The 21,600-nt window shown below is 36.1% G+C and overlaps 2 protein-coding genes across 5 annotated transcripts in view; both read right to left on the bottom strand.

Annotated features, from left to right (window-relative positions):
* LOC103833097 overlaps window positions 1–21,600 on the bottom strand; it is a 1,138,500-nt gene that overhangs the window by 468,125 nt on the left and 648,775 nt on the right. The window lies entirely within an intron of this gene.
* Window positions 7,925–20,959, bottom strand: LOC103833135 (gibberellin 20 oxidase 5). Its single transcript, XM_009109234.2, has 3 exons — window positions 17,948–20,959; window positions 17,456–17,780; window positions 7,925–16,520 (listed from the first exon to the last, which is right to left on the bottom strand). Exons 1-3 carry the CDS (start codon window positions 18,421–18,423, stop codon window positions 16,248–16,250), a joined length of 1,074 nt encoding a protein of 357 aa, XP_009107482.1. The 5' UTR covers window positions 18,424–20,959; the 3' UTR covers window positions 7,925–16,247.

Raw genomic sequence — 21,600 nt, 5'->3', positions numbered from 1 at the left:
TTGTGAGGTCCAGCTACCTGATCTTCCTGAGGCTTTTATCGTCACTTTTATCTACGCAGCTAACTCAAGCGGCCTCAGGGCAGCGCTTTGGGTTGAAATCAAAACTCTTGCGGCTTCTCCTCTGATTTCGGGTAAACCTTGGGTTGTCCTGGGAGACTTCAACCAGACCTTATCTCCTCGGGAACACTCTATGCCGCAGTCACTTAATATTGATAAGAACATGCGCGCTCTCGGTCTGTCTTTAGCCAACTCAGATTTGGAAGACCTAAACTTCAGAGGTGGTGTTTTTACTTGGTGGAATAAAAGGAAAGCTTCTCCTATAGCTAAAAAACTTGATAGAGTTTTGGTTAACGACGTATGGTATGGAAATTTCCCGGACTCTTTGGCTCTGTTCGATAACCCAAATTTTTCTGATCATGCCTGCTCAACAGTCTCTCTCAAGCCTAATTTGCAGAGGAAGAAAGCGCCCTTCAAGTTCTTCAATTATCTCCTTCAGAATCCAGAGTTCTTGCCTATGATTACTGAGCATTGGTACTCTTTCAACATGAGGGGCTCTGCAATGTTCATTCTTTCGGAGAAGCTGAGACTTTTAAAGAACTGCATCAGAGATTTCAGCAAGAAGAACTACTCAGACCTCGAGAAAAGGGTCAGCGAGGCAAACTCTAGGCTGCAGTTTAGACAGGCTGGAACGCTGCAAAACCCAACCTCGTCAAACGCAGCTCTGGAACTTGAAGCTCAGATTATTTGGCAGGAGCTGGTAACGGCTGAAGCGTCATTCCTTTTGCAACGCTCTAGAATTCAATGGTTGGGTCATGGTGATGCTCCTACTGCTTACTACCATCGAATGGTTAATGCGCGCAGGGCCATTAATCACATTCACTTTCTCACTGATGAAAACGCCACCAGATACGAGACCCATGCAACGATAGAGAATCACTGTATACAATACTTTGCAAATATTATGGGAGGCGACGTTGGGCCATCAATGTTTATTCAGGATGACTTGAACTTACTCTTTGATTTTCAATGCTCTCAGGCGGATCAAAGGAGATTTACGGAGGAGTTCACTAGTCAGGAAATCAAAGATGCTTTCTTCTCCCTGCCAAGGAATAAAACTACGGTCCGGATGGATACTCTTCTGAGTTCTTCATCTCGTACTGGCTGGTGGTGGGTCCAGAGGTAACTGCGGCAGTTAAGGAGTTTTTCAGATCAGGTCAAATGCTCAGACAGTGGAATGTAGCCACTCTGATCCTCATCCCCAAGATAACAAATGCATCTTCAGCCTCAGACTTCCGCCCTATCTCTTGCCTAAATACAGTCTACAAAGTCGTCTCTAAGTTGCTATCTAACAGGCTGAAGAATGTTCTTCCTAGGGTCATATCTCACGCGCAATCTGCTTTCATGCCATCTAGGCTCCTAGCTGAGAATGTTCTTTTAGCCACCGACTTGGTTAGAGGGTACAACTCTTCAAATACTGAGCCGAAGGCCATGCTCAAAGTCGATCTTAAGAAAGCTTTCGACTCGGTCAGATGGGATTTCATCATTGGGACCTTAAGGGCTATCTCAATTCCTGAAACGTTTATTACTTGGATTTCTCAGTGTATTTCGACAGCTTCTTTTTCGGTCTCCATAAATGGTTCTATTGGGGGATTCTTTAATAGCACCAAAGGTATACGGCAGGGCGACCCAGTGTCCCCATACCTCTTCGTCCTTGCTATGAAGGGTCTGTCCAGGCTCCTTTATTCTCGGTATGAATCTGGTTCTATCGGCTATCACCCTAGAACCTCCGAGCTTAAAATTTCTCACTTGATGTTCGCCGATGATGTTATGGTATTCTTTGACGGTAAAGCTGACTCCCTGCATGGCATTACTGAATGTCTTATGGACTTTGCTTCCTGGTCTGGTCTCTCTATGAACATAAACAAAACCGAGCTCTACCACTCTGGGCTGGACGCTACCGAAGCAAATGAAATCTCTTTGTATGGTTTTACTACAGGTACTCTGCCTGTCAGATACTTGGGGCTTCCTTTGATGAGCCGGAAGTTGCGGGTCTCTGAGTATGAGCCGTTGATATCCAAAATTCTATCTCGTTTTCGGTCTTGGGCTGTGAGATCCCTCTCCTTTGCTGGCAGACTGCAGCTAATCGCTTCTGTTATCTATGGAAATGTGAATTTTTGGATGTCGGCGTTTACACTACCCAAGGGATGTATTAGAAGAATTGAATCTCTCTGTTCCAGATTTCTCTGGTCGGGGGACACTGACATCACAGGTAAGGCAAAGATATCTTGGGTGACGGTTTGCCTGCCTAAATCTGAAGGTGGATTAGGCCTACGAAGCTTTTTGATGTGGAACAAGGTACTATGTCTAAGGTTCCTTTGGTTGCTCTTCTCGGACAGCAAGTCTCTTTGGGCAGTTTGGCACAGGCACTACAGTCTTCAGGGTAAAAGCTTTTGGAGTTTAGAGGAATCCTCTTTAGATTCTTGGGTCTGGAGGCAACTTCTAAAACTGAGAGAGTTGGGATTAAGGTTCATTAAGCCCTTGCTAGGCAATGGTCAGAGAGTCAGCTTTTGGTTTGATCCTTGGACTCCTTTTGGTAAGCTAATAACCTTCTTAGGTCCCTTTGGCCCCTGTCAGCTTCGGGTCCCTCTCCACAGCTCTGTTGCTGAGGCGTGCAACAACACTGGGTGGTCTATTGCTTCGCCTCGATCTGATAAGGCCTTGGAGCTTCATATCTTTCTCACTTCCATCCCCTGTCCGGTATTCAGTGAGGATGTAGACTCATACGTCTGGTCTACTACAGCTAAGGAGGAACCAAAGTTTAGTGCTGCATATACTTGGCAGGACCTCAGACCATCAGCAACAGTGCAAACAACAGCAAATCTTATCTGGTTTAAGGGAGCCATCCCAAGAAACAGTTTCAATATGTGGGTTGCAAACATGGACAGATTGCCAACTAGAGCTAGGCTGGCCTCTTGGGGTCTCTCAGTTCCTACAACCTGCTGCCTTTGCTCTGCTTATGATGAAACAAGAGATCATTTGTTTATGACTTGTCACTACAGCACTAGTGTCTGGCGCCTCTCTATCGGCCATCTCAACCCGCCAGATAGGATGTTCACAAATTGGTCCGAGCTTCTCTCCTGGATTCGAGGTAACTCATCAGCTGCTCCATCTCTTTTGAGGAAATTGGCAGCTCAGTCTATAGTATATCATCTTTGGAAACAAAGAAACAATGTCTTGCACAACAACCTTGTCCTTGCGCCGGAAACAATCTTCAGATTCATTGACAAGGAGATGCGAAACATCATCACCGCTAGAAGAGAGAGGAAGCAATTCCTTAAACTCATGGAAAAGTGGATGCGCTGAACGTGGAAACTAGTCCGGCTCATCTTCATTCGGGTTATTACCTTGTTTTTAGCTTTTTTTGCCAAGGTGTAACATAATTAGATCTTTCTTTCTTGTAAAGTATAAACTTTCATTTATATGATATTTACCTTTTAGCAAAAAAAAAAAAGAAAATGATCAAGTGCACTTCGTATATTGTTGAAAACTCTATCAAATGTCTACGAGTGAACATGGCAGAATCTCGTAAAACACGATTAACTGTCAAATAACACTTATCGTATCGATAGATAGCGATTTATGAAGCGCTGTGTCATTGTCCATCATAGTAAATCAGGCATTTTAGATAGTGATTTTTTTAAATTATTATTATATACTAATAGCGCTTTTGTGCATGTAATTAAATATTTTTAATAGCGAATAATTTTCGTTATTGTTTACATTATTAAAAATTAAAACAAAATACAAATCAAGAAAAACAATTAAATATATCATATATTAATTTTGATTTACAAAATAATTGAATTTGGTTTACAAATAAAAGTAGTTACAAAATAACTTAATTAAAAAAAACTAAACCTAAAACGAAAATTATACAGTTCACACCTAAACCTAATTGGTTGTTCTCCAACGAGCCGCCATGGCACTTTTGACGAGAAGCATAGCTGTCTCCAGCGAGGATGAGATGTAGGGTTGTCGCAGAGGAGGGCCATCTTCGGCTAGTTGTGGAGGAGAGGAGGTTTGGAGGCGAAGATGAGTGGAGGAGAGGCGGCGCTCAGAGGAAGAGAGACATCATGGGACATAGACTTCATGGAGGCGAGAGGCAGAGGAGGCGTCATGTAGCAGAGCTGTCACAAAAGAGAGGAGTATAATTTTCACAAAGTAGGGGAGGAGACGTCACTTCATCACGAAACAGAGGAGGAGACAGATCGGAAGATGGCAACGGCAGAGATGGAGAACTCGCGACAGTTCGAGATCCGTGATGAGAAGACGTGGGAAAGCTTGAGCAGAAGTGGAGAAGAGATGAGTTACTGAGAAGAAGATGAGAGGTTGGCCTTGAAGACGGAAACAAAAGAGACGAGAGAGAGAGAGATTGTAGAGAAGAAAGAACAAAGATGTTCAGAGAGAGATGGTGTCGTGGTGAAAGAAGATAGATAAAAAGTTGTTTCATATCTGAAACGAAAAAAAGAATAAAAGAAACTAAAAAGAATAATGAATTGTGTCTGATTGTATAACAAAGACACGAGAGATGGAGAGATGGAGAGATAGAGAGAGAGAGAGGAAGAAACACAGATTGAATAAATCTGAACCATTTAATGAATTTAATCAAATAGTGTACACTTTGCAATCCACACACTTTTTGTTTCAGCCAATGAAAGAATAGTATGAGGATTACTATATTTTTTTTCTAAGCACAAAGAGATTTCTAATTATGATTATTTTTATTGTAGTTTTAATAGTATACGGAGATAAATACATTAAGAAATTATATGTATTGAGTGTTAAAGATTAGTTTAAACTTTTAGAATAAATTGTTTGGTGATGCGATTTTTTTATTTACTTGTAGAGTCGATTTTTTTATTTACTTGTAGAATTTATATTTAAAACTTAGAGTTTAGAATAAATGTACGAGTATAGGGTTTAAAAGTTAAAGGTTTGAGATATTAATTTTAAGATTTGAGATAAATTTTTGGAAAAGATTAATTTTGAGTTTATATCTAACATTTTGATGTTAAATTTAAAATCTGATGTTAAAATATAGTTTAAAGTTTGTATTTAGAGTTTAAGTTTTCAAAACTTGTTTTAGGGTTTAGGGGTTCAGAAACCAAAAGTAGCGTTTTTAATCATGTTTTGCTATTAAATCCAAATATTACATATAAAACCATATGTTATCATAGCATTTCCAAATATACCACTCTATTATAGCGTTTCAAAATATACAAACGCTATCTAAAACTAACGGGTATGTCAACCATAGTGATACGCCCAAAATCGGGAAAGATCACTTTACCTGGGTGTTATATATGAACCGAGAAGGTAAATGGCACTTCTGGAACTGAAATGGATCGAAGAGATCGTCAAGAGATGCGGAATGACTCTTGATATACCCACGATCTAAGGCTAACCACCCAAGAAAGAATGAATGTGTTGGCTAACCACCAAACAACACACAAAGATGAATTGGCTGACCACCAAATCAACAAGCCAGTTCACACCAATGAACTAGCTAAAGAACTCTCTCTCTCTCTCTCACTCAGAAAAAAGAAGAAACAAAATAAACTCAAAAACATAGATTGATTTTATTCATAGAATGAGACTACATATTTATAGTGTTTGTAGTCAAAGACTAATAAAGAAAATACCCGAAAATACTTCATAGAAAATACAAATTTGACCAAATCTGAATTAATGAGTCAAAGACTCAGTCTTCCATTCAAATTGGTCAAAGATGACCCTTCAGATAATGTCCAGGTTCATCCGAACCAGATGGATGCACGGGGTAAAGATAAAGGCGCTTGCGGGACTGTCCGGATGGCCGCTGGATAAGAATGCATGTCCGTCTTTGGTTTCTTCATGACACAAGGTTGTCGGGGAAGACGGTCTGTAGTTCGGTCGGTTGGGTCGTCTAGACGTGGTTCCAGCTGAAGCTCCAATCGGGACGCACGCGGGACGGCTCGGTCAGTGTGATCGGTACGGTCGGATGATTGAACGTCGGTCAAATTGTTCAGAACGTCCTGATCTCCAAGCTGTTTGGCTCCAATGGACTGATCCACGAACCGGGGCACATCATTCCCTTCCTCTTCAAAAAGATTTGTCCTCAAATCTGAAACATTAAATGGAGAATGATTATAAGAAAAAGAACCATAATCAGCACAATGCTCACCTTGAGTTCGGTCTGCTTTTTGCATGGAAGATGATTCTTCTTGGTTGGCTTGATGACTGATACCACTCAAATTACCCTAAGGAGTGTTACTCTCATCAAAAGAGGTTCAGATCTATAGTTTGGGGCTAATCCCACAAACCTATCTGAACTCTGGATCTAATAATTGAAGTACTCAGACATAGCAAAGCAATTCATAACAATAAAGGAATAGAAACTCATAGTATAGATGAAAAGAAATGAAAACAAGGAGTTCCAATCACAAGTGATCTTCTCTCCCAAATGAAACTTGTAACAAAACTAGGTCTAGAAAAAGCTCTGCTCTCTGCCGTCAAAACACTTAGGCAGTATATATTCTACTAGGTTAAAAACTCGTCAGGGCATTTTGGTAATTTGGCTTGGCCTTGGTTTTTAAGTCTACTGAATCCAAATGTCGCGCGTCTGGTGTCTCGACATCGATCGATGGTACTTGTGTACATCGATCGATATTAATCTTCATCTGCCGAGGCATTTCCTGATATCGATCGTCAGCACTGATGCACATCGATCGATTATTCTTCCTCTCGTCGACCTCTACGTGGTCAGCTCGGGTGAAATGTCCTTTAAGTTCCAAAATGCTCCAAAGTCATAGCTTTACTCTGAAATGCACCTGAACCTGAAAACATACCTAGAAGAGTAGAAAACATAGATATATATATAGTAAAATACTTATATACCATGGATAAAAATGGGTCAAATCCAAGGTATATCAATGACCACGAATTTGTTCTTCATCTAGCCCCTCCATTGGTTCATATGTGAAGTCATCGAAAATTGGTAATGGATCTTCCTTTTTTGCTCGGTTTCAACGTTCTCATTCTTTAAAGTCACCAACGGTCTTTGTGTTTGACACTTGTTAGCTTAATGACTGATCCTATGGCATTTGAAGCACCTGGTCGAATGAGCTTTGCTTGTGGGTTTCAAAATTTTGCTTTTATCAAAAGACAACACATTAGTTTTCAAATCAGAATTTGAAAGAGAAGAAAAATTACTTTGCTGTTTTGGTGCAGGATAAGAGTTGGTGTTTCCCTTCGTTTTGAGTTGCCGGATAGCATGAATTGCTTTATGCACATCTTCTCCAAACTGACATAAGTTTGAACCTCATTCTGATCAAACACATCACGGTTGCTTCTCTTGGCTTTGGAGAAGGGACGATCACCACTTCTGACCCACTTCTCATCATCATCTAACCTGTTTTGTCTCTTCCTTTGATTTCTTTGTTTCTGCACAAAATCAAACCCATTAGAAGTAAATTGTTTCTTATTTCCAAAAATCATTTGCTCTTTTTCTAACAAGGTTTTAAAAGGAAAATAAATGTCTTGTTGTGGTTTTGATTTTTTGAGAAGTCCAAACATCCTGAAAACACGTAACAAAAGAGTTAGCAAATAAAAATCTTCACACTCTCAAAGTGTTTAGATCACGATTTTTAGGTGATCACTCAGAGTTCTTTCCACTGGTTCAAAGGATGATAGGCAGTCAAAATTCAGCAATCAAAACCCGAAACAAACTTTTGTGGGAAAAAGAAAAGATAAAGAAAGATGAAGATATTTTTGATATGGATCCGCCTTAACTGTCCTAAAGTCGGGTTTCTCTTCAGTCAGCAGGGTTTCTCTTCTACTACTCCCCCTGGATTTCTCTTCAGAAGTGATTCAACCCAAGAACTATTTTTTTATCCATTTTTTTTTTAATAATAGGCGATCACAAGGGAGTAAAAGAACAGTCCGGATCCAAGAAATAAGAAAAGAAAAAAGTGGAGAGATGAGAAGATGAAAGATGAAAGAAAACAAATCAGCCAAAGTGGCTCTGATACCACTTAATACGCCCTAAATCGGGAAGGATCACTTTAGCTGGGTGTTGGAAATGAACCGAGAAGGTAAATGGCACTTCTGGAATTGAAATGGATTGAAGGGATCATCAAGAGATGCGGAATGGCTCTTGATATACCCACGATGTAAGACAAACCACCCAAGAAAGAATGAATGTGTTGGCTAACCACCAAACAACACACAAAGATGAAATGGCTGACCACCAAATCAACATGCCGGTTCACACCAATGAACTAGCTAAATAACTCTCTCTCTCTCACTCAGAGAAAAGAAGAAACAAAATAAACTCAAAAACATAGATTGATTTTATTCATAGAATGAGACTACATATTTATATTGTTTGTAATTAAAGACTAATAAATAAAATACACAAAAATAATGCATAGAAAATACAAATTTGACCAGATCTGAATTAATGAGTCAAAGACTTAGTCTTCCATGCAGATTGGTCAAAGATGACCCTTCAGATAATGTCCAGGTTCATCTGAACCAGATGGATGCACGGGTAAGGATGCTTGCGGGACTGTCCGGATAGTCCGCCGGATAAGAATGCATGTCCGTCTTCGGTTTCTTCACGACCCAAGCTAAGTCTGGCTCGACTGTGGGTCGTAGAATGTCGAGTTGGTCGGGGAAGACGGGCTGTGGTTCAGTCGGTTTGGTCGTCTAGACGTGGTTCCAGCCGAAGCTCCAATCGGGACGCACGCGGGACGGCTCGGTACGGTATATCTCTTCCCCTCCCAATCTACCCTCCCATCCATCTTGCAAAGGCTCCAAGTAAGTGTCATCCCTTCCATGTGCATACTTAGTTTGTTTTATTCATCCTTTGTGGTCTTTCCTTCATCTTTACTCTCACACTAGGGACTGTGTGAAGTAAGTCTAGGGGAGAGACATGCTATCTCACATATTCTTTTGTTTTGTCTGAGTCTCATGCATTGCATTGTTAATACTTATTGCATACAAAAACCCATAAAATTTTGAAATTAAAAGAAAAACAAAAACAGAATTTTTGTTGCATTTCATTATTAGGATCGAGTCTACAAGCATATAGGTTGCATTCATGTGCATAGGAAGCTGCTGCAAAGAACTCATGCTAAGAACCCAGTGTGATACTCGTTTCAATCATAGCTAGTAGCATGAGCATATCTTGAAAGGTTTGTACGTTTTGAGCCTTGAAAACTCTTCTTGAACTCATTGCTTGGTTGAAACTGCTCGTCCTTGATTCCAAATCCAATGTATTTGAGTCTAATGAACCTAATTTCTCTCGCTTATGGGCTCTTGAATGCTTAATCATGGATACCGTATACACACTTGGATTGTCTTTACTCCATTTCTACCAATCTTTGTCAATCCAAGTGGCCATCTTAGGATGGTTTCCTCGCCTAAAAACCCTACCCTTCCTTTCAAACCACTGTTGTTCAATTGCTTGAGTGAGGCATGTTCTGATAGCTTTGACATGTGCAAAAACTTGAGAGTATTGGGAAAAACAACTGTTGGTTCTCATTTTGGCTAGCTATTAGGAACTCATTTGAGCTAGCAATTAGGATTGGTAGTGGGTTTAGGCGATGTATAAGGTATGGGCTGAAATGTTTGTTTAGATCAAGGAGAGAAGAAAAAGGATGAACCACAAAAGTCTAAAAGGAAAAAAGCACTAGGGATCAAAAGAATTATTAGCTCTAGAAGGAAGAGAAGAAAAAGAACATCTAAGAAATAGAAAGAAACAAAAATCAATAGATTATGGGGAAAAGAAAGAGAATAGAGCTAAGTGAAGAAATAGACCAAAGAAATCCCAAGTAGACTGGCAAGGAAAGAGTGAGTTCATCTGGTGAGTGAAAAAAAGTGAGAGATTTTTGAAGCTTTGGGTGAGAGAAAGAAAGAATGACATGAGGAAAAGGGCAGATCACTAATCACATCTCTAGGACTTGGGTAGAACAATGAGGATTGACTGTTGTATGCATAAATTGTTTCCCTTCTTAGATGGATTTTGCATAATGTCATTGCTCCTATGTTTGAGAGTGAACCACCCACCAAAAAGCGCTAAACCCTTTGTTTCACCACTCACATCCATTTCTTCACCTCACCAAATGATCAGGATCGAGCTCCCATTTGCGAGACCTCACCTTAAGACTTAGTTTTAATGAATGTGAGGGTTGGTTGATTGGCTTGTAGTGGATTCTAAGTGGTGAGTGTAGAGAAACAAAATTTGGAGTTTAGATAGGCCTTAAGCTAGAGTTCAATAAAAAATCATGTTCTGGCTGTTTGCTATGATTTTGTATGGATATCACGCTGATGGCTTTGAAGAGTTTCTTTTGCTTAGCAACTACCAATTTAAACCTCTCTTTTTTATTCTTTTTGAAAGTTTACTTGTGGACAAGTAAAGAAGCAAGTTTGGGGAAGTTGATGTATAGTGTTTTTATATGTTTTTAGCTATTAGATTTGGGTCATTTTAGTGTTTAGGAGTTGCATTTGTACAGATTGCATATACAGGGGCTGGAATGCACAATCAAAAGTTATGGGGCTAAATGGAGGGCAAAAGTTCACAAATGGAAGTTATGGGGGCCAAAGTCGAAGAGGAGGAAGAAGAAACGCAGTTTCACCTACAGCTCTGAAGTGCCCACTTCAGGAACTTGTCTTCAGCACTTTGTTGTTGTAGGGAGATCTTTGAAATTACCTAGAGCCCTGAAGTGACCACCTTAGTAAAGCTGCATCTTGCACATTGATGCTCTAGGGGAAGCTGTTTTGTTTGGGTCTTTGTGTTTTGAAGCCCACTAGTGCTAAGGCAATTAACCATATGCCACATTGCCTATAAATACTTGTTAAGGGAAAAACCCTAGAGGAGATCTTAGTTTTTTAGATCTATTTTTCTCTCTTAAGAACTTTTGCAAAAGCTTGAATCTTTAAGCAATTTAATCTTGTGTTATCTTGATTATCTCTTCACCTAATCATGATTACCCTTAAACTAAACCATAGTTTAAGGTTTTCATGACTATTAGTGAGTAATCTCCCTATAAACTTAAGGGTTAGGTAGATTATGGTAAAATGTGGATGATTTGAGATGTTTAAGGCTAGATTAATAATGTTTCTTACAAATGAGATGTGCTTAATGCTAGAATAGACTTGATCTCTCTATTTCTAGATCTTGAATTTTCTCTTGCCCGAAAGGTGTTCGATGAATTGTCCGAATGTCTCATATTGTGTTTTGCTGCTTGACCAACGAGAGTTGCTGCATTAAAGGCACTTCAACTATTAGAACTTGTTTGAATGCATGCTTGACTGTAGTTGACCAACGAGAGTTGATGTATTGATGCATGACTAGCATAGGAGATTTTATCACGAGAGTGGAGTAGCTTATCATTGTGTTCCTAGGTTAAAGAAACTTGTTAGTTGATTATGTTGAGCATCTTAAGTCTGAAGCCTATCACCCGAAATCGATTGACTTGTCCCATGAGTTTAGCCTTTAACCTTGATTATAATCTGTTCTTGTTTGCGTTTGTTGTCTGAGACTAGTTCATCAAACTAAAACAAAACTTTATTTGCTTAGATTAAATGACTTCTTGTATTCTCCATGCTTTAAACAATCATAGGTTGGATTGACATCTTTACTACTATATCGGCACTATTGGGCTTGCAGCAGAGTGGTAGAGAAATTAAACTTTATCCACATCAAAGACGTCTTAAGATGTCTTCTATTTAGGTCAATTTTGCAATTGCAATTTTACGAAGGAAGACTTCTTAAGAAGTCTCTACTCTACAGAAGACTTCTCGGATAAACATGTTAGTTTTGCAATTGACTGAAGTTGGTCAGAAACTTAACTTTTTATATAAGACTTCTCGGAACGTCTTCTCGGAGAAGTCTTCTGAAAGTTTTCTTAATGTCGCAAGAAGTCTACCTGGAATACTTTTGCAATTGACTATATCTGCTTTTTCCAGAGAAGAATTCTCTAGAAGTCTTCCGTAGGAAGTCTTCCCTCGTAACCAGAGGTTTGACCAAAACTCGGAATAAAATTTGAGAAGACTTCTCAAGAAGTCTTCTCATTAATATTAAATGTTTCACTATTATTTTTCAATTGCAAAAGTCACAGACTTCTTGCGACAGTGAGAAGACTTCGGAAAAACTTTCAGAAGACTTCTATAGAAGTTTTTCCGAGAAGACTTCCGGAGAAGTCTTCTATAAGAAGTCAAATTTCTGACAAACTTTGGTCAATTGTAAAACTAACCTATTTATCCGAGAAGTCTTCTCTGGGATTTTCTTTTTTTTTTTATTAATAAAGGAAAGTTAGAAGACTTCTAGGGAAGTCTTCTTGATGGAGAACACATCTAGCGATGTCTTCTGAAAGTCTTCCCGAAGTTTTCTGAAAGTCTTTGCTAACAGACTGAGAAAAAAATGATTTCATATCTTGAGCCTGTGAGATTACTTGTTTTGCTTCTCCAAGTACCCATAACTTCACTACAAAAGTTATCAAGTCGTTAATGACCTTGAATCATGAGCTTCAATGTTTCTATGAACCTTAGAAAGCTTGGAATCAAAATTTTAGTTTTTTTTTTTTGATGAATTTGAAAAGAGAGTGAAAGAGATGTGATTTGTGTGCATAAGTAATGAGATATGAAGAGTAAAAATCGAAACTTTGATGCATTAAGAGCTTCAAATTGGTTGTTCATGGTGGTTAGTGTATTGATGGCAATTGCAATATTGTAAATACTTGGTGAAGATGAGGATGATAAGGTGAAAGAATTATTTGCAACAAAGAAAAAAAATGTAATGGTATCTTCGTGAATAACTCAAACTTCTATAGTGAATAGGGGAAAAAAGTTTCAGAAAAAGCATGAGTTATTTTTGTATTTGACTTGAAATTTTAGGTCATATTTGAAAAAGCCCTATTTAATTTTATGTGTAAAATTTAAAATCTGTAAACAAAAATTAAAATATATATGAGATATAATTTTTTTAAGGATTAAAACAATAAACAAGAAAATATTTATGAATTATAAAGATGATGTGTGATTGTAGGGACCAAAATACAAATAAAAATATGAAACTTCAAATTTGAAGTTTTGAGTAGTGAAACTTCAAATATAGAGTTTGACTCTTCAAAACTTCAAATTTAAAGTTTTGAAGTTCATTTTTGGAGAACAAAAAACTTCATATTTGAAATTTTAGAGTGTCTTTTGGAGAAGCTCTAACAAATTATATATATTCATTTGACAACTTACAAAACATTTATAATTTGTGGTACATGTTTGTAACAACTAACAAAACATGTATCTCCGAAATGAAATAAGATATAAAATTCACTGAAATCTAGATAATATCAGATAGTCAATATAATAACGACTAACATAAAAGTTATCCACATCGAAATATAACTTCAAGAACTCATCATGACCAGGATTTAAAAAAGGCCCCACTGTTTACTAATTTTCAAAAATTTGGAAAGGGCTTCGTCAATTGCTCTAACTTTAGATCCAACACAATTTCCACCTACGTCCCAAAACATATCTCAGCACCGATTTGCAAACCCAGATCTAAATGACAAAACCCAACAAAAATAAAAAAATAGAAGTTTTAAAGAGAACAATCAAACTCAGAAAAAAACTCAATGGAGACAATAAAACCTAGTTTGAATCATTTAGTAAGAAACATAGAATATTGTTCTTAGTTGAGAGGAGAAGATATAAAAGTAAGAGATAAAATGAAAAGTAATTGAGAAAGAGGAAGAAAAAACTTAGGAAAAAAACAAGAGAGAAAAATACAGAGAACTAAAAGAGGAGATGAGAGAAAGAGAGCAGTCACTGACACAAAACAGTTTCACTCATAAATATGGTCTTAGTTTATGGCATAGAAGCCAATTTTCTCATCAAATTTATTGTTAATTTGTTTATTTTGATTTGTGATTTTTAATTTAATTTTTGATTTATTTTTTCCATTTTATTTTTGTTCTGTAATAACAAAAAAAAGAAATGCTATTAAATAATATTTAATTGCATATAAAAAAGCACTATCTAATGTATTTGATCTACTATAACAGGCGATGATACATCGCTTGATAAACCGTATTGTATCGTTAGATAGCGTTTTCCGTCCGCCAATAAAATCCTTTTCTTGTAGTGAGAGAGCCTCATGTGCGATGTGGTGAGGCTATGAGGAAGAGGGAGAGCCTCATGTGTGATGATGCCATGGGGAGGAGCTGAGGGTGATGAGAATGGGTGATGATGCCATGTAGAGGAGCTAAGGGCGATGATACACGGAGAGGAGCAATGAGACCATTGAGATGAGCTGAGGACGATGAGCTCATGTGATAAGGTTTGGAGCTGAGCTCATGATATGAGGTCGGGCGATGAGGTTGGGCGATGAGGCACAATGATGAGGCAAAGCGAAGAGGAGAGAGAGGGAGCTCAAGGGCGAAGAGGTAAGGAAATGTGATCCGGGGTTGAGGAAAGGAGATGAGGCAGGGTGATGTGGTCCCGTGATGAGGCCACTTTCTTCCCTTGTATTGTCTTTTCTGTTCTTCATTGACGGTTTTGTATGCTTTTAGAATTGTTCTGCTAATATTACGAAAATTTTTCCGTAGCAACTTTCTGAAGCTTATTTTACGAAAGATTTTTTCATAAAAATTCTTTTTGCTAGATTTAAAAAAAAATCCATAGAAACTTTTTGAAGTTTATTTTACAGAATATTATTTCGTAAAACCGCGGTGTTTTTCGGAAAAACCTCTTGAAATAATGTTTTTCAGAATAAATCTTGTTTGGACAAAAATCTCTTTATTTCTTTTTCGCAAAGAAATATGCAGAGTTTGTTCTATGTATTTTTTGTCCAAGTATGGACGGCGTATGCTGTGCTATCTCAAGATTTCTGCCTCACTCTTGTGAATGATACAATTTTCGGGTGATTTTAGCTATTGATTTCTCTAGGATCGATTTTGACCCCAACAAAAGACATTTTCCAGAGTCACGTTAAATGTTCGGGATAATTAATCCAACGATTTCATAGAGTCAACGATTCCTTTGATCAAAGCCTACCGACTTGACAATCCTCATAACATATGACCGAAGGTCCATGACCTAAAATTCCCTATGATCAAAGGTCCACCAACCCGACAATCCCTACTATTGAAGGTTCACATACTCGGCAATCCACATTACATATGACCTAAGGTCCACCGACCCGGTGGTCCATCACCGCTAACGCCAACATACATACCCATAGCCAAAACACAATCATAAACATATTTTACGGTCTGAAGCCAAAACTTACTTTTTTATTTAATATCATTGATCTAATCCCGTAATTTTCCTAATTAGCGTCATTCTTAATTTTGTCCTATAACATTTTCACCTTAACATGTCAATTTCTTTCAAGATCATTTCTATGTTCATTCACAAAACATATCAATGTAAACATACCATCAACACATGCAATCTAAGATGCAAAATTCTTACAGTCACAAGAACGTTCTTCGATCTTTGAAAACCACCTCGAGAAACGAAGAAGAACGAACTTTATATAAATGATTCCCTTAATGCACAGTTTTAATCCTAACAAACAAAACCAAGACAAAATACAGATTAGTGGGCTGACACTAATCAAACCCTCACTTTAGAAGAATCTCAAGGATTTCGAAGATTTTGAACTCTCTAGTGTTTACCGGTGTAGAACTTCTTTGCTCCTCCTCCTGATCTTCGCTCTCTACACACTCATTCATACTCTCACTTCTCTCTAGACTATTTTTTCTTGGTTGTGTGAAAATAGAGCTCAAAGAATCTTTACATAGGATTTCTCAAGTTTTCTCACCAAATCAGACATTTAATGCCGGTTTCTTTATTTGGCTATGTTAAAATCATCATCAGTGGTCTGACTCATATCTACGAGATTTTCCTTTAATAGATCGGCATTTTCCTTGATGAAAAAAGATTGTAATATTATATAACTTATTTCAACATTTTTCTTTAGAACCTTTTAACTAATACTAATCAAATATTATGAAGATAGTCATATAATAATCTTAGTTGATAAATATGAACTTCAAATATTCAACAAATATAAAAAACAGCTATAACATTTATAATATGAAACAATTAGAGTAATAATTAACAAGCTGCTAATGATAACACACCCCCGAAAATATGGATAGAGAAAGTACAAATGAAGCTGATCTCTTTTCGACGGCTTAATTTTTGGAGGAGTCGGAGGCGATCCAAGAAGAAAACTTTTCGAGAGTGGTGTTGTCGACTCGATAGCCAGACTGGGTAAATCTCTGGAGCTGATGCCATGTGAAGTTAGGGTATTTTCTAGAAGTTTCTCCGCCTTCCACAAGTTCAGGAGGAGGAATGATGAGCTTGTCTTCTCTAGGACAAGAAAAATACACCAGTGACCTTCTTACTTTCTCCATGTTAACCACTGCTCTATGGAAACAGCTCTTGTAGTTTCCGTTTGACAATGCCTTCCGTATCAAATCCAAAATAACACATTACTTCAACTAAAATTGTTCTATCAAATTGTAACTCTGTTTCAAAATCAACGTAAATACATAGAAAAGTGATTTATACTAGTCTTATCAGTACCAAATAAGTATTATATTTCATAAAAATTCTTTAAATATCGTATATTATAAAAGAGCGTATTCAAATTTATGTTTACAGCACTGTTATTGGGAATTTTAATGCATCCTTCCACAGGTAATAAATATCCGCTTTTTCTCAAACCTCTGGTTATTGCATGAACTTAAAAAAAATGTTATGATAAGTTGTCTTCCACAAGTTCAATTTAAAAACATAACTAAATATTAATCAGGTAAAATTCTTTTATAATGAATACAGTATATAATTGAATATTCAAAAACATTATATTATGTAAAAATTTCAAATGAAAGCATAATTAATAATTTATCATTATAATAATACATAGTATTTCAAAAATTCTTTGGTAATTAATACTATTTTTATTTATTTTAAAAACATAATATAGTTTCACAAATTATTATTATTTTGTTTTTTAAAGATATTGAATTTAAAATAATTAAATACTATTGTTTAACGAACCTAGAGGTTCATCCTAAGCAGTGAACTTAAGAAAAATTCTTGTATATTAAAAAAATAATGTACTCAAATTTATGTTTATGGCACTGTTATTAGGAATTTTATTGATTCCTCCCACAGGTAGTTGATAAATATCCCATTTTTCTCAAACCTCTGGTTTATGCATGAACTTGAGAAAAAAAAAAATACTTTTTGGTAAGATGTTATGATAAGTTGTCTTCCACAATTTTTTCTTTTTGTTGAAAGATGTTAAGGTAAGAAATTTTTTTTGATAAGTTATCCCTAATATTTTGAATTGATGAGAAAATTGTGTTGTCGTATTAATTAAATAGAAACGTACCATGAAGGTGTCTCCAACATTGACAACAAGAGCACCCGGACGAGGGCGCACGGTCTGCCACTTTCCACTAGCAAAGACTTCCAAACCCACAACATCGTCTTGGAGCAGAACAGTTATAGCTGTCGGGTCATTATGAGGGCCAACACCAAGAGCTTTTTCTGGCTGTTTGCACGGCGGGTAATAGTTGCATCTAAAGATAGCGTTTCCGTCTTCAAAAAATCTCCGGAAATATGTCCGGTCTTTTAGACCCATACTTATTCCTAGTAGCTCCATCAGCTCCAGATTCAAACGGTTCATTGTCTCACTGAATTCCTGAAACACTTGACTGAAACAAAAACAAATTTTGTGACCAGGAAGTTCTAAGGAATAAAACAAATATTTTGTTTCTTTTTTTTTGAACACCCAAATATTTTGTTTCTTTATACAATAAAAATAGATAATCATATATCGACTAGGGTTTCTCCTAGCACTACATGCATGCAGTTGATTTACCCGATCTCTTGACGACGATCACCTAGCTTTGATGTTAGAAAATCCTCAACAACTTGAGGTGGACCCTTTTTGAAGGCCAAAGTCAAGGTCTCACTCCATGGAAGATTGGAGGAGAATCTCTGGCTATGACCTGCAGTATAGCCAGAGATATTCCCAGGGGTCCTGTAAGCCTTTAGTTTCTCATCTTTGGGTAGTCCAAAGAACAAACTCGATATATCAAGAGCTTTCTCGGCCAAGCCCGACTTGAAGCCATGATTGATCACTAAAAAGGTACCGTGAGTCATGCACGCTTCTCTTACAGCCTTAGCTGCACGCTGTGTCTCGGCCTCGTCCCCATTCAGGAATCCACTCATGTCGATGATTGGAAGGTTGAGGTCTCCTTCTGAAGGGGTCAAATCGTTTTCCGGCCAGAAGAATTCTGGGGGAATATTTGGTTGGCTTTGTAGAAGAGAGAAGTTAACGTCGGAAGAGTTCATTTCTCTTGATATTATTGGTGTTCCGATGAGTCCTTAATCTCATATTTTGAAAAGATTTAAATAGAACTGTGCGTTAAGTTGATAGGGACGGAGAAGGTAACAAAAATCATAGTTTACAATAGATACATATATGTACAAATTTTATTTTTATAGTTATCTTGATGTATATGTGTACTAATATTTTTATCCTAATTGTGTTTCCTATGATTTGCAAATATATTGCTATAGTTAGTGAAATCCCGTAAAATAGCATCTACAAAAAAAATTAAATACAATCACATAAAGAAGCTTCAAATACAAAAAAAAAAAATCCTTTTATATTATTCTTTAAAAAAAGAGGAAATATCTCTAAGTTTATGTTTCGTGTCACGTTTCAATTAAATAATCATCACCTTCTTCTACACGTACAAAGATCCTTAATTACTTCTATAAAATAAATGTTATATTAATTATAGTTCATTTGGAGTATTTCTATAATATATATGTGCAAAAAACACAAATTGCGAATGTAACATCTAACAGTTCGTTAAATATTTGGAAAAATAGATAATTCTTTCATAAATTACAGAAAATATCAAATTAGGAGATTAATGACAAAATAAACTAAAATACAAACATAAAACAATATATGGCATTCTTTTGCCTTTGTTTGTTTCTAGGACGTCTGGCACCCTTATCTCTCCCAAGATAAGAATGAAACTAGCTTAATATAGGCATATATAAAGAAGAAAAAAAATTCACCACATATAGTTAATTAACAATATTTTCTCATTAAGCTTAATGAGATAAGTTACCATATTTTATCATTTTTATTTTAAATACAACAGAATTATATGATAATTTTCTTGAAATATTAATATAAACTAGGAAAAGACATGTGCGCCTTGCGCATGGTGAATTATATAAAGAGAAATTTAGAAGATTGGGCAACTTTCAAGTTTGAATTAGAAATTTGGGCAAGCCCATGTTTTAATTAGGTTGTTGGGCAACCTAGTAGGAGAGAGAAGAAAAAGTGGACAGTTTTAACCTTTTTGCCCAACAATCTTGAGCTGAAATTCGTGGGACCAAGCTATCTTTTGCCCAGAAAAACTTGTCTCAGGAAAACCGACACACGCGCGCCGGATGTGCATGTAAGAAATGATTTTAATATTATATTACTGGGAAATTTAGAAGATTGGGCAACTTTCAAGTTTGAATTAGAAATTTGGCAAGCCCATGCTTTAATTAGGTTGTTGGGCAACCTAGTAGGAGAGAGAAGAAAAAGTGGACAGTTTTAACCTTTTTGCCCAACAATCTTGAACTGAAATTCGTGGGACTAAGCTGTCTTTTGCCCAGAAAAACTTGTCTCAGGAAAACCGACACACGCGCGCCGGATGTGCGTGTAAAAGATGATTTTAATATTATATTATTTTAATTTCAGAAGGAAACATGGTAGTGGGCTTCTTTTTTGGGCTATTTGACCCCAAAACTTGAAGGCCTCATAGTTGAAGATTTCTCGCGGGAAACAACGGCTCCAAGGTGGACGAATGGCCATTAATGACTGGTGACTTTGGAAAACATGTGTTTTACTTTAATTTATTAATTAAAAACAGGACAAATATTAATTATTTAATACAAAAACGTATGAACCCTATCTCTTTGCCTGTCTCCTTGTTGAGGAGTAAAAAAGGCTACCGAAGAAGGGAACTTGAGGCAGCGAATTTTACACACAGAGGCATGAGCTGCACCCGATATTGTGAGGGAGGAAAGGATATGGCGGATGGTTCTCAATTGCAGCTGTTTAGAGGTGGTTCTGGTATATTTTGATGTGAGGTTTTTGTTTTTCTAATTTTTTTTTATTCTTTTCTTTTCTTTTCTGGATTTTTTAAATAAAAAATCCAGAGGTGGCAGGGTCGTAATATCAAGAACCACGCGCGCCCTCTGTCGACATTTCACAAGTCTGGAAAAGGCGATTTGCCCAATTTACTAATTTAAACTTGAGGTCGCCCAACTCCCTAATATCGAACTTGCGATTTGCCCAATTTGCCAATTTTTTCTTATATGAAAATTATTTAAGAAAAATCGTATAGGAAAATAAAATTTATATTCTTGATCGAATTAATATTTTTGACTTTTAAATAATTTTTTTAAAAAAAATTGTTAACATAATTTGTTTACTGATAAACTGATCTCATTTTTTAAAATATTGTAATTCAAAAAATCAGTTATCGAATAAAAACCTAACATTTAGGCCAAAGAATCTCATACCTACTATTTGATTACAATGAAACTATGTCAGCTTGGTTTTATATCATGATTTAGCAATTTAAAAGTTAATTATGGTTATGAGAAATTTTCGTTCACGTGTCAATCCTATCTATCTTCAATATTTTTCTCATTTTTGTGTCGCTTTTTCATTTTAGTTATTACTCTATATAAATATTGATTTTTGAGTTTATTTTCATTTCGTTCTTTTATTTTGGCCTGAGATTTAGAAAATGTTTAAGATTTAAAATTATTAAAGAGATACATAATTAGGTTAAAATTCGTGCCTTGTGCACAAAAGTATAAATATTTTATATTTATTACTTATTTTATGTTTTCTGCATATTATGAAATAATAAAATAATAATTATATATTAAATAACTAAGAAATTAGTTACTATTATGTAATCAATTGGCGTGCGCATATAAATCAAACGGCCGCTGTTTTTTATTCGCAATCATTTTAGGGTAAAAAATCAAAACAATCAATTTTATCTATCGTATATGATATATAATTAAATTTAAATGATATTAACATAGATATATAGTATATGTAACAAATGTTTACACCAATGATTTTTTTTTAATGTGGAATGTTTAGTGGTTTCAATAATTTATAATTATTTAAAAAAAAAACAATCAAGATTTCAAAATTAAAATATTAACTTTTCAATATATATTCAATGCATATATCAAAATATAAGTATAGTTTAATTAAACGATATGAAATATATGTGTATATATGTATATATATATATAACATAAACACCTATTAGAATAAAATTATTTATTCATATGTTTTTATAATCATTGTATCTTATTATAGAAATAAAAAAAATGAACCTTGATCACAAAGTGTATGTGAGACTTTTAACATCTTTAGTAATTTATACTCGTTTTGAAAAATTCAAAATATAATATATAAAAAAATCT

This window comes from Brassica rapa, chromosome A08 (assembly GCF_000309985.2).
Source record: "Brassica rapa cultivar Chiifu-401-42 chromosome A08, CAAS_Brap_v3.01, whole genome shotgun sequence".
Lineage (NCBI taxonomy): Eukaryota > Viridiplantae > Streptophyta > Magnoliopsida > Brassicales > Brassicaceae > Brassica > Brassica rapa.
The sequence above is the reverse complement of the archived record's forward strand: the minus strand, read 5'-3'. Positions and strand labels throughout refer to the sequence as shown.

Bases quoted from the DNA above. Each gene is read 5' to 3' on its own strand.
- LOC103833135 (XM_009109234.2), bottom strand. From the start codon at position 18,423: ATGAACTCTTCCGACGTTAACTTCTCTCTTCTACAAAGCCAACCAAAT. The intron at 17,781-17,947 runs GTAAATCAACTG...TTTTTGTTTCAG, and splicing joins GATCGTCGTCAAGAGATCGG to TCAAGTGTTTCAGGAATTCA. The intron at 16,521-17,455 runs GTACGTTTCTAT...TTGATACGGAAG, and splicing joins ATGTTGGAGACACCTTCATG to GCATTGTCAAACGGAAACTA.